This window comes from Cupressus sempervirens, chromosome 2, assembly GCF_028749045.1.
Source record: "Cupressus sempervirens isolate cs-2001-9-10 chromosome 2, ASM2874904v1, whole genome shotgun sequence".
In the NCBI taxonomy this organism is placed as follows: Eukaryota; Viridiplantae; Streptophyta; class Pinopsida; order Cupressales; family Cupressaceae; genus Cupressus; species Cupressus sempervirens.
In genome coordinates, this window is record NC_143119.1 from 439,578,128 (window position 1) to 439,591,413 (window position 13,286).

General features: G+C 34.7%; 1 protein-coding gene across 1 annotated transcript in view; it reads left to right on the forward strand.

The window, feature by feature from the left end:
• Positions 1 to 409: 409 nt before the first annotated feature.
• EMB2247 (protein EMBRYO DEFECTIVE 2247) overlaps positions 410 to 13,286 on the forward strand; it is a 358,900-nt gene continuing 346,023 nt past the window's right edge. Inside the window, exons 1-3 of the mRNA XM_089814096.1 lie at positions 410 to 719; positions 855 to 981; positions 2,202 to 2,285. Of these exons, the coding sequence (XP_089670222.1) occupies positions 502 to 719; positions 855 to 981; positions 2,202 to 2,285 (429 nt within the window). The 5' untranslated portion in view covers positions 410 to 501. The remainder of the gene's footprint in view (positions 720 to 854; positions 982 to 2,201; positions 2,286 to 13,286) is intronic.

A 13,286-nucleotide genomic window follows, 5' to 3' on the forward strand; every position in this document is an offset into this window, starting at 1 on the left:
GTGATAGTTAGATCTAGACTAGTATTCAAAGATAGGCGCAAGATCAGATTAGACTGATTTGTTATCATACAGCATGATTGCAAGTTACATAATTAACAGACAACAAGAAAAGTCATTTGGAAGAGTAAAACTCCTACACAAAGCCTATCACCTTAATAATAATAAACTAATAATAATTAATACAAATAATGATTAATAAAAATTAATAAAATAAATAAATAAATAGAATTATATCATGTAAGAGGTAAATTGTGAGTCTCAAAGAATAATAATAATTAATCACAACACATAATAATAATTAATTTTAGCTTAGCCTCTTATCCATAATAATAATAATTTATATATAAAAGACATAAAAAATATAAAATTGTATAAGGTATATTTAAAAACTATAGCATCTTATGTTGTTCTTACAACAAATATAGAGGCAAGAAATGGAGAGCTTATAGGCGGATTGGTGGTGAGGCAGTGGCAGTGGCCTCTTATCCGCTGTCATCAACCATGGCATTGCTATTTTCTGCTGCCTGTCCTGCGTTGGGCAGCCCAAGGGAATTGAAAATATACTCCAACTCCATATCCTCATTTTTAGCGCCAATTCCATTGCACCGTTTTGCAGGTAGGCTTCACAAGAGCAAAGTGTCAATAGGCATTCAAGTCTTATCCTCAGCCCAGCTGCCAAAGACCTTTGATTTTTCAGCTGAGGAAAGAATATACAACTGGTTAGTAGTGGTCACTGATATGCACCTCATGCTAAACTTTTTTACTTCTCTAGACGACATGTTAAGCAGGGGTTCTTATTTTTCCGCTGTCACACGATAATTAGTTGGTCCTTACGAGTTTGGTTATTAATTCAGGTGGGAGTCTCAAGGTTTCTTTAAACCTAACTTTAACAAAGATGGACCGCCTTTCGTGATTTCCATGCCACCTCCTAATGTCACAGGAGCTTTGCACATGGGCCATGCTATGTTTGTTACTCTTGAGGTGAGAACTGATGCACGCAGTAACTAGCTTTGCATTGCTTTAGTGGTTCATTATCAATGCTAGCTGTTTACTTGGATAATTTCCTTGATTTGGCTTCTTCGATTCTTTTCTTTTATTTTCATTCCAAATGAGTGGTTCTAAAGTAGATTTGGTCAAAAAAGCATTTTATCTTCTCATATAATGAGACTTTCCAGTATTGTGGAACAATATAGTTTTGGCACGATATTGTTATTATGATTTCCAACCTTCTATGTAATATCGACTGTTTGCCATTTTGGAAGTAAGCTTGTTAGGCTACTATGGAAAGAGGCTTTCTAAACATTTCTTTTGAGAAATTTCAAAACTATTTTAAAATGAGTGGTTTCTTTGTTAATTTTAAATGTAATTTAAGTTTATAAAATTACGGAAGCTGATGGCTTCATGAATATTACTGTTTTATATATACAATGTAATAGAATATATAAATATAAAATGATATAAATATTGATATAAAGTATGGTAAAATATTTTGTTTGGAAGATTTCAACTTCGGTGCTGAGATACTCTCTACTTAAGTTTAAAGAGCCTCAATTAAGTCGCTGCAAACTCTGATGCCGAAGTTTTCTCTAGTTGAACTTTCAAAATACATGAGAAACACCTCCAAAATGAACCTATTTTTAGTAAGCTCTGTGGAATAGTAGCGAGAAAAGTTTAGAGAGAGAGAGAATTTAGTATTGAAATGTACAGATTATATTTTAAAGTATCTGTGCTGTTGCTGCCATTTTCTGGTCTGTGAACTACAAACACAGAATAATAAAATTTAAACGTAGATAATTTTCCTTCTAAAACTTTTTCTGGATTAATTGGCTGGAGACTAAAGACTTCAGATTGACTAGTGGCAACAAAAAAAATGCTTAACTGGTGGTGGAAATTTCGAGCCCACTCCAAATGCACCTCAAAATCTTCAAACTAAAAAATAGGAGCTGCCATTTATCACAAAAAGGATTCTAAGAAATCTTGTAACATTTTGTTTTTCCCCCATAGAACCTTGCTTGATAAAAATAGTCTTCCATAGGAACCCACCTAAGTTTGCTAGCAATAATAACTTGAAGAGAAGAAGATTAATTCAAAATGACAAACAGTGGATATTACAGTAGAAGATTGGAAATCATAACAATTATATATTCCTCAAACAGTATAATCCAAATTTTGTGGTTCTAATCCAAATTTCAATGCACAAGGATATTATGACCAGATATTGGCGGATGAAGGGCAGGCCAACACTGTGGATTCCAGGAACTGACCATGCTGGTATTGCGACACAGGTAAGAAAGCTTGATGCAAAGAAGAAATCTTCAACATTCATTAAATTCAATTGAGGACAGATTAGTGAAATTACTGAACAAGTTTTGCTTTTATATTTTGCTATTTCTCAAATCGACGTGCATGAATGGTACCGTAGTTATTTATTTCCAGTATTAAGAAATGTTCTTTTTTTTATATATAATTGTTTTATATCAATATTGACTAATGCCTCTGCAAACTATCTACAGTATCTATGTGTCTAGAGCTTAATTAAAGCCCTGTTAATTATTTTTAGTATTACTCTTTTTTTGAAAATACAATTTTTTATATCAGTATTGGCTAGAGCCCTGCTAAGCTGCTAACCATCTACTAGCTATACCGAGTATAAAAGGATGAGCCTAAACTTAATTCCCACAGTGTCATATATTTCATGGGAAAACAGAAAGAATATGAAAGACTTCACCATATCATCCAACAGAAGAAAACTGAAAGCTATGAATTTTCAACTAACAAAAGAAGCCAGCATTTGTTCCCATGCAGGGATGCTAAAACTCAAAGCAAAAACGTATCTATTCTGCTGTGCATAACTACTATAACAAGACATATATGCTAGATTTCATTTGACAGTAAGCATGAAGACAAGTCTATGGCAATTAATTAGTTGGATTTATGAGGAGTACCTGGTTCTTTCTTCTGATTGTCCTTGTATGTTGGTCATCATTTATGCAATGCTCTGCCAGGGAACCCTAAAAACTAAGGGGAAAACATGCACCTTTTTTTCTGAAACAATAACATTAATGCCTACGTAACATGATACAACATGGCTAATAACATAAGCATAATTACAACAATTGCTTTATGATTGTGCACAACTGGAAGTCTTGACGCACTTCCAAGGGTTCCAAGACACCCAACTATGCCATTGGAATGAAATTCTGACATTCCTCGAGTTGACTCACAAGCTCAAACTAGACCTAATGAGCCACCTACTAAGCTGTGCTGGTCCAAGACACACGACAAGGACGAAGGAGATGAGGTCAATCTTTTGAACCCATCTATCCACATGATTCATTTTAAGCACCAATTTAAAGGTTCCTACTATGATTAGTCATACAAATTCATTTAACCATTAGCTTTGGTGCAAGATCCAAATAGGAAAAAAACATTAAACAAGTACATGCGATCTAGCTCCTCAAACCAAGCTCCTAAGCCTATTAAGGTAGAGGCACCTAAGGACAAGTGCGTGAATCGATTCATAAGTTTAATTGTCAAAGTTTAATGATACACGTGTCAATGAACAGGTGAAGAACTAAAGTGCAAAGGCATTGATCTATGACTTGTGGCCCAAACACTTAGAATTTTAGACTGAACCTATTTTGACTTTAACATATGGCTAAAAGACATCTAGTCCCATATTAGGATGTACAGTGATATGATCCTTAAGGCCAATTTTCTCAAGTATGACAACATCTGCATAGTTTGAGTGAAGGGGTGGGATTAAAATCTCTAAACATGTTCTTTGGATACTCGGAAGGAATCCCAAATGGATTTGTTTGACTCATCGAGGATTAAGGCTGAATTCTGAGGTTGGACTTAAACTAATCATATATTTACTCCAGAAGGTGGTAACCTCAGTGTACTTTCATTAGGAGTGTAGTCTCTAGGAGCCTAGGGCAACAAACTGTGCCCAAGTTCAAGTCTCTGGTCAGAGCAATATGTTGGCTATCGTGTTTGAAGGATGGATATCCATTGCATTGATAGATGGATGCCTGACCTCTGTGGTTGAATGCCTATCTCGTATGGATACCTCAATACAATAGCATAATTACAATGTCCATTACAATATCCATCCAAATACATGTCATGATTAAAAAGTATAAAATTGCAACTAAAAGAGAGGGATAGAGAAGTGCAGTGGAGCTGAACAGAGGCCTCTAAAGAAATCCACCACCTATACACTAGTCACTAACAGTGCCTTGTGAGACCACCCGACCATGTGGTCCAACCCATTGTGCTTGTGGAGATAGTGACATGACCCAAGCAATAATGCAACACACGACAGAAGTAGGTTTTAATGCCATAGCAATGCATCCTTAACTAAACAAACAGTTTCATAATATCATGCAATCCCTATGTGCATCTATGCAGATGAAAGACGCCAAGTCATAAGGCCATAAGGGTGACTACTCATGAACATATATCACTATCTCATATGAACAAGAACATTCACGCAAAGACCAACAACATGCATGCAACATACTATACACAAAATTTAGTTGGGTGTCCACCCAGAGGTATACAAGTCAACCACAATTCTATAAGTCCTATTGCTACATAAAGGGCTTGCCAAAGGAAATCTATGGCTCCCTAAGATTGATTGCTACATGCGTGGGTGTATTCTGAGACATGACCTATCACCACATTGATAGACATACAAGGGAAGATACTTTTTAGTAAGACATGTCGCTACATATGTTGGCACACAATGGAAACTACTGTCTAGTAAGAAAGATTGCTACATGTGCAGTTCTGGTTCCATGGACTTGACCAATGACTACATGTACTGACCTTCAAGGGAAGTACAGTTTCATAAGACCAATTGTGACATGTGTGGGTGTTTTCCACGAACTTCACCAATGGCTACATTTGCAGGTTTTTAAGGGAAACTACAACTCAATAAGACCAATTGCTGTATGTATGAGCTTTTCTTGAAACAAGACCTATTGCTACATGACGGGCTTACAATACCTCAAACTATCCAACAATGCATTCTCATAAACACTTACTCAACTTCTATATTCACCACATTTCATTAACACAAAAGTCACTTATCATAAACCAAGGCAAACTTGCACAAGTACGCTCAATTGACCTTAAAGCCAAGAACACAGATCCCAACATGGATCCCTATATGATTCCAAGCACATTTCACATCACATGATCATATAATAGCTCATATAAATCATAAGGATTCAATCTCAAAATTACAAATGCCCAATCAAGCACAAACACATTCAATCAATCTCTATACTGAGAGTTTGGATCTCAATGGGTCTCAGATGAAAATTCAACAAATAAAAGTATTATTTCACTTTTGATAAACATAAAACAAACATCAAATTTCAATTTTCCTAAAACATCATTGAAGGCTAAAAATCAGCCCGGGGGCTATCACCATTAATGCTTCTCTAAAAACACCAAAAAATCAAATGTAAAACCACACAACCATTGGTTTCCAAGGGATCAACATTACAACATTCCAATACTATTTCTGCCTTGTCTACAAATGAATAAATGGGTAGCACAATGACATATGAAACACCCATTTCACATACACAATATGGATATGCCCAAATGGGCCTCAAATTGAATTGAACATGTAGGGAAAAACAATAAAACCATCCCACATACCATTTATAACAATCTAGTTTCATGCAAATTGAAATGCAAGAAAATTATGAGGCTTCATACCTCAAAATGAAGCAAACAATTAAACAAAGGAGGAAATGACCACATCCTGTGAAAGCCCATGAGTTTGCTAGCAATTGGTAGAAATTCAAGAATGAGTCCAATGAGAGACTACCCACAAAACTCTTTTCCCAAAATCTCCTTCCACTAATGCAAATCAATTTTCTCAAAGAGGGGTTTGGAGACCACATTGGAAATTTGAAAATCACCTAGCAAGGAAATCACTCACTCATAGAATATACAGTCATTTTCCCCCAACATCAAAATGGCTAAAACTTAAAAAAAATTAAAAACCAATAAATCAAATTCCAGTTTAATTTCCCCAAAACTTGCAACACATAACCTATTCAACTCTAATTAATTTAACTATATATACAACATATTTGCGAGTAAATATGAAATTAACATATAATACACTTATAATCTAGGGGATGAGTCACTTTTAGAAATTGAGGAACGTACTAGGGATCTTTCCAAGGATTCTATTATTTGTCACTTTAAAGGTTTTTGGCCCACCCTCTCGGAGCTCCATGCATGGATTTCGAAGTATTGGGATCCATATATTACGACTACTGTTGAGATCTTCCCTTTGGTCAAAGGTTTCTTCATTGTTACTTTTGTCAATTCTAATTATAGGAAAGCTATTCTTTGTGATTAGGTTTTTTCTTGGGAGAATCGCTTTCCTTTAATGGTTAAACCATGGCATCCAGATTTTAACCCTCAAACCGAGTCTTTCAAAATCCCAACTTGGGTAAGGCTTCCTAATCTTCCTTTTCATTTTTGGGTGAATTCTGTTTTAATGGAAATTGGCAAGGCTTTAGGGGATTTCCATATGGTTGACTCCCAATCTTTTGAGCATTTCCATTCTACTTATCCTAGGATTCTAGTGGATATTGATGTTTCAAAGGGTCTCCCAGCTGAGATTATTTTAAGTTATTCAAAGGGTTCTTGGACTCAGTCGCTTGGTTATGAGGGCCTCCGTTTTAGGTGTAAAAAATGTTTCAATACTGGACATATGGATGCTAAGTGTGAGATTGGAAAATCTAGAAATAAACGACCTTCCTCTTGGTGGAAGGGTGTATTGGAGCAACATTATTTAGTAGTCAAAACATTTGCTCTGGTGGCTGAGGTTTCTGACATCTGTAGAGCTGGGGGCTCCATCCTCTATATTGGAAGTTATTCCTTCTAGCTCTTCTGAGATGGTGAATGCTTCTAATTCCAAGATGGATGCCCAAGTTTCTTATGGGGTTGGTCCTTTGTCTGTTGGTAGTTTTAGATCTTTTCAAAAGGAGGTTGAGACTATTTCTGGTCAAGGTGTTAAATCTGGTGTTCTTGGTGCAGACTTTGGTCGAGATAAATCTAGTGGTTTTGGTGTTGAGACCGCTAATTCTGGACAAGGTAAGTTGCCTTGTGCTATGATTGTTGGATTTGGTCATTGTATATTTGCTGGATTTGGTAATATTTCTTCTTCTGGTTCTACTTTTGCTACTACTGGAATTGGTAATCAGATTGCTGATATTAGTTCCAATCTGATGAAAGAAGTGATGACAGATGGTCCTTGTCAAAAGGATGAGTTTCCCTCTATTGCTGCTATTGGAATTGCTAATCAGACTGTTGGTATTAGTTCCAGTCTGATGGAAGAAGTGATGACAGATGGTCCTTGTCAAAATTTGGACGAGTTTCCCTCTATTTTGGATTCTCAAAATTGGCAGTCTAAGGTTGTGATGGTTGAGGCGGGGTGGACACCTGTGACTAGGAAAGGATCTAAAAAGGCCCTTCCTCAATTTGATATGAATTCACGCTCCCACAAAAAGGGAGTGAAAAGAAATTCTTAGTCCCCTTGCTGGTTGGCTGGTTAAGAGTTCCTGTTGGTTTCTTTTTTGGTTTTTTTGTTGGTGCTGCTAGACATATAATGTTTTTTTGCTGCAGTATGCTTCTGGTTTTTAGATCTTACTTGGGGTATCTAGTCCCTTTATAACCTTTGTTTGGATCCCTTTGGGATGTTTGGGCTTTCTTTGAATATCTTTTGAGTCTATGATGTAAAGGGGTTTTGGGTCCCCTCAAAACCTGTTTTTACCTTTATCTAAAACATATAATACACTTAAATCAACATTTTAATTTAAATCGCTCAACCGCGACAATTGCAGTACCTTGACAACTGCAGTACCTTGACTATGAACAAGCACATTACCAGACTTCCACAATTTATGCATGGTAACTTGGATTTTACCTACAGGGTAACTTGAGGTGTAATAATCATAGTTACGGGACTCAGACTTTCCTTTGACTCGGAAAATCAAAATTCGACTCGGACTCAAACTTGACAATCAGACTCGGCAAGGACTTGGAAAATTGAAAAACCCATGAAATTCAAAGATTTTAAGGATTTTAAGATTATTTCATGCATCTTTCAGTCAATTAACATCAGATACACTAATTCAGATGAATAGAAGCTACTTAATACACATACACAATTTTGCATAGATCACATAAGTATAAAAGTGAATTTTTGAAGGAAAAAAAAAGTAGCATGTATTTTAAAGCTAAAATCACTTAAGGTGGGGAATTTTAACCCAAAAACACATGCTTTCATCCCCTAAAAGTGTGTTTTAATGATTTTATAACTACAAGGCATATGAGTGGTGATTTTTGGCCCAAAAGCACATGCTTTAAGCAATTCAAAAGTGCATCTTTACTTAAAAATACATGAGTTTGAGGAAGGTGGCGATTTTTGGTCCAAGAGCTCATGTGTTTTCAACCAGGAAGTGTGTCTTTACTTAAAAATATAAGTCGTTTTGGTTAAATACCCCAAAGTGGAGATTTTAACCCAAAAACATATGTTTTCAAAAACATATGTTTTCGGCTTTGAAAAGTTCATTTATTTGGGTGTTTTTCTTTAAAAACGGGATTTTGCAGCAAAGAATCACTCGTATCTTGGTCAATACATGATGAATTTTGAAGATATTTGGGTCATTTTTGTATGAAATCGTCTAAGGATCACATCTAGCCTACTTAAAAGTGGATTTTATTGAGGTTTTTGCTCATTTCACAACCTATCTAGGGCACGTTTTTGCCCAAAAATGCCTTAGATCTGAGCATTTGTCTTCACCAAATTAGCAACTATTTGGCTAAATGTAATTTCTAAAGCATTTCCTATCACTCTTAGCTTGCATACAACTCTTTTAAGTTACATTCTATGCTTGGACTTTCCAATATGCTTTGCATTTTGCACATTGCTCGGTCAAAACACTTGCTAAAATGGTGCAATTTTAATCTCTAACTTCCTAAACTTGTCAAGCAATAGACTTTGACTCAAGAATGCATTCATTTGACAAGGATCGAGTCAAGATTTGAAGTCTATATATGTTTCTTTGCTGGAATATTTTCTAAATGGGAAAATATCTTGGATTTGCTTCAAATTTTGCTCAAAGATTTGAAGAGACTTCTCTTGGTTTTGGTGGAAAGAGGTAAAATTTCTTGTGAAATTCGTAGGGCAAAGTTATATATATGTGTTCTTCCATTTTTGTTTCCAAATCTCTTCATTTCTTTTTCAGATTTGCATTTTTTTGTATATTATGTGCTCCTATCTTTCATCTAAATTCTCCAAGTTGCATATGCAAGTACCTCATGTTAAGAATGTTAGCTTTAGTGAAATTGAATCTATAATTTTTATGATTATTTTTCAAATAAATTTTATATAACTGATTACAGTAATTATATACATATAAATATAATATTACATATATATATATATATCATTATTACTATTATTATTATATATATACATATATATAATATTATATATACATATATTGAAATCAGTTTAAATAATGTATATATACTACCGATGACTCACGTCTTTATAATCTGCCAATATCAATATGACGCATGTTGACAGTATTCTATATACTGTCGATAGCAAATTATAAGTTTATTAAAACGGCAGATTATACATCGTGGCCACCTATCTTATTAACCAATATTATTAAATATATTAAACCGTCGATGACCTGCCCCAGAATCGTGGGGGTGTATACAGTTTGATATGTGATTCTTCATCACGTCTTTTCTATGCACCATTTCATATATATATATATTATGATAATGATCTGCAGTGGGAGGTAGATCAATCGCAGCGGTAATCATACCTTCTCACTTGCAGATTGTAATACATAAAATCTAGGACATATCCAGTTCAAGAAATTAAATCCTCAATAGCAATCCAGTAATCCATATCAGTATCTTAACATCTTCATTTCAAGAATAATAAAATTGAGATTTACACCAATCAAGATCACAACATAACATAAAACTTTACATGGTATCAGAGCCAAATTGGTAGAGAAATTTCAAATTTTAAAGAGGAAATAATGGCAAATAATGTCAGGGTGGAAGACAGACTTGAAGGTGCATCAAATTTCTTTTCTTGGAAAACTTGTATCATTCCAATTCTGGAAGAACTGGAACTTGAAGAATACATTGAAAAAGATATTCCAATACCTCAAGATGAAACCGAAAAACTCACCTGGAAAAGACAAAATAACAAGGCAAGGAAAATCATTGTTGATTCAGTTAAATATCACATCCTTCCTTCCATATCAAATATCAAAAGTGCATATGAAGTATTCAAGACCATAAAAAATACATTTGAGATTAATAACTCAAGTAGACTAATCACCTTAAAATCCCAATTATTGAATACTCAAATGGAAAAAGGAGATTCTATTCACTCTTACATTGAGAAAATAAGTGAAACAAAGAAACAATTATCTTCCGTCGGAAACAAAATTGATGATCAAGAACTTTCATTAATAGCTCTGAGAGGACTTCCAATGGCTTGGGATACTTTCATACAAGTTGTAAGCAGACCCTCTATTCCTACTTTTGATCAATTGAAAAATGAATGCATAGCAGAAGAATCAAGGCTAATCTCCAGCGGGATCACTTCAAATCAAGAGGGAGAAAATCAGGTTCTTTACACTGTCTCAAACAAAAGAAAGAAGAAATTCAATAATAATAATATAAAAAAGTTTAAGAGAGATCATTCTCATGTTAAGTGTTTTAAGTGTGAGAAAATAGGACACATTCAGAAACTGTCCAGAAAGAGAAAAAATTCTAGCCTCCTTTGCTGAAACAAAGGAAGATGAAAATCAACTCTACTATTCTGCACTTTCAAGTGAAGTAAATTCAAATAAAGAAGCTTGGATTGTAGACAGTGGTGCATCCTGTCACATATTCAGATTCAGAGATATGTTTGATACATTTGGAACTCATATCACTGAAGGAGTTACTATTGGAGACAATTCTACCTATCCTGTAAAAGGAATTGGGACATGTTCTATAAAATTAAAGGATGGAACTACACTTAATCTTAAAGATGTCTTATTTGTACCAAGCATAAAAAGGAACCTAATTTCTATCTCAAGTCTAATAGATGATGGATATCATGTCACCTTCAACAAAGACAAAGTACTATATTGGCATAATAACTCAAATATGAAAAATGCCATTATCATAGGGTCCAGATATGAAACATTATATAGATTAAGCAATATTCAAACTCAAGCTCTTAGTCTTGAAACATCCAATGTTAATGAATTATGGCATAGACGACTTGGGCACATTGGGTTTAGTCCACTTCCTAATTTAGATAAGATAACTTTTGGTTCTTCTAAACTAGACTCATCTCATAGAGGAACTTGCAAAGGGTGTGCTTTAGGGAAAATCATAAAAAAACCTTTACCCTCTAGTGAACATAACTCAAAATCAGTTCTCGAACTAGTTCATTTAGACCTTTGTGGACCCATGCCCACGCCTTCGCTAGGAGGTTTTATTTATTACATATCCTTCATTGATGATTTTTCTAGGAAAATCTGGATCTATTTCTTGAAAGTCAAAGAATCAAATGAAGTTCTATCAAAATTCAAAACCTTCAGAGCATTAGTAGAGAATCAGACAAGCAAAAAGATTAAAACATTAAAGATCAGACAATGGAGGAGAATATACATCTGACATCTTCAAAAGTTTTTGTAACTCTGTTGGGATTAAGAGGGAGTATATAGTACCTTATAATCTTCAACAAAATGGAGTCACAGAAAGGAAAAATAGAAGCATTATTGAAGCTGCAAAAGCTATGTTATATGATCAGAATATGCATGCCTCATTTTGGGCAGAAGCTTCTAAGACTTGTATATATTCAAAATAGATGTCCACATTCCTTTCTAAAGAATACCACACCTGAAGAAGTCTTCGTAGGGATCAAACTAGATCTAAGTCATCTTAGAATATTCGGATGTCCAGTATACATTCACATACCCAAAGAAAAGAGGACTAAGCTTGAACCGTCTGGGAAGAGAGGTATATTTATAGGATATTGTGAAAATTCCAAGGGTTATAGAATCTACATTCCTGGACAAAGATCAGTTGAAATAAGTAGAGATGTAATTTTTGAAGAGGATTCTGCTTTAAAACTTTCAATTGGCATAGAAGATGAACCCATCTCAGATGATGAGGAAATTAGACAAACTGAAAATCAGAGGGAGCATACACCTGAAGAGAGAGAACCAGATATAACTAATGGGAAGAAAAGATCATTATGGGCAAGGAAGATGCTTGAAGAAAACAATGTGGAACCAGATGAGATCTCAAAAGAAAACAAGAGAACTCGAAATCAATCATGTTATACTGCTCTTATAACTGAGATAAACAAAATCAAACCATCTACAGCTGAAGAAGCCCTAAAGTCACAAGAGTGGAAAGATGCCATGGTAGAAGAATACAATTCCATAATTCAGAATGATGTTTGGGATATTGTTCCTAGGCCTAAAGAGAAAACAATTATATCTTCAAAATGGTTATACAAAATCAAATACGCTGTTGATGGAAGTATTGAAAAATACAAGGCTAGATTTGTTGCCCGAGGATTCTCTTAGAAAGCTGGCATAGACTATGAAGAAACCTTTGCACCAGTAGCTCGTTACACTTCTGTAAGAACAATTATTGCAATTGTAGCATCAAAAGGATGGAAGATTCATCAAATGGATGTAAAAACTGCTATCCAAATGGGGTCATTAATGAAGAAGTCTACATAGAACAACCTGAAGGGTTCATCATAAAAGATAAAAATTTATATGTATGTAAACTCAAAAAGGCACTCTATGGTCTCAAACAGGCTCCTCAAGCTTGGTATGAAATGATAGATAACTACCTTTCCAAACTCGGATACTCAAAAAATGAAGCTGATTCTAACATATACTTCAAAGTCACATGTGATGGAATGGTAATACTTGTTCTATATGTTGACGACTTGTTAATAACAGGTGATGATAAATTAATTGAAAAATGTAAGCAAGATTTGATACCTGAATTTGAAATGAAAGATTTAGGGCTACTACACTACTTCTTGGGATTAGAAGTTAATCAGAAAGAAGACTACATTTTCTTACATCAAGAAAAGTACACTCAAGATATTCTGACCAGATTTGGAATGATGGATAGTAAGCCTTTATCCACCCCGATGGAAACTAACTTCCACAAACTAAATGAAGAAGCAT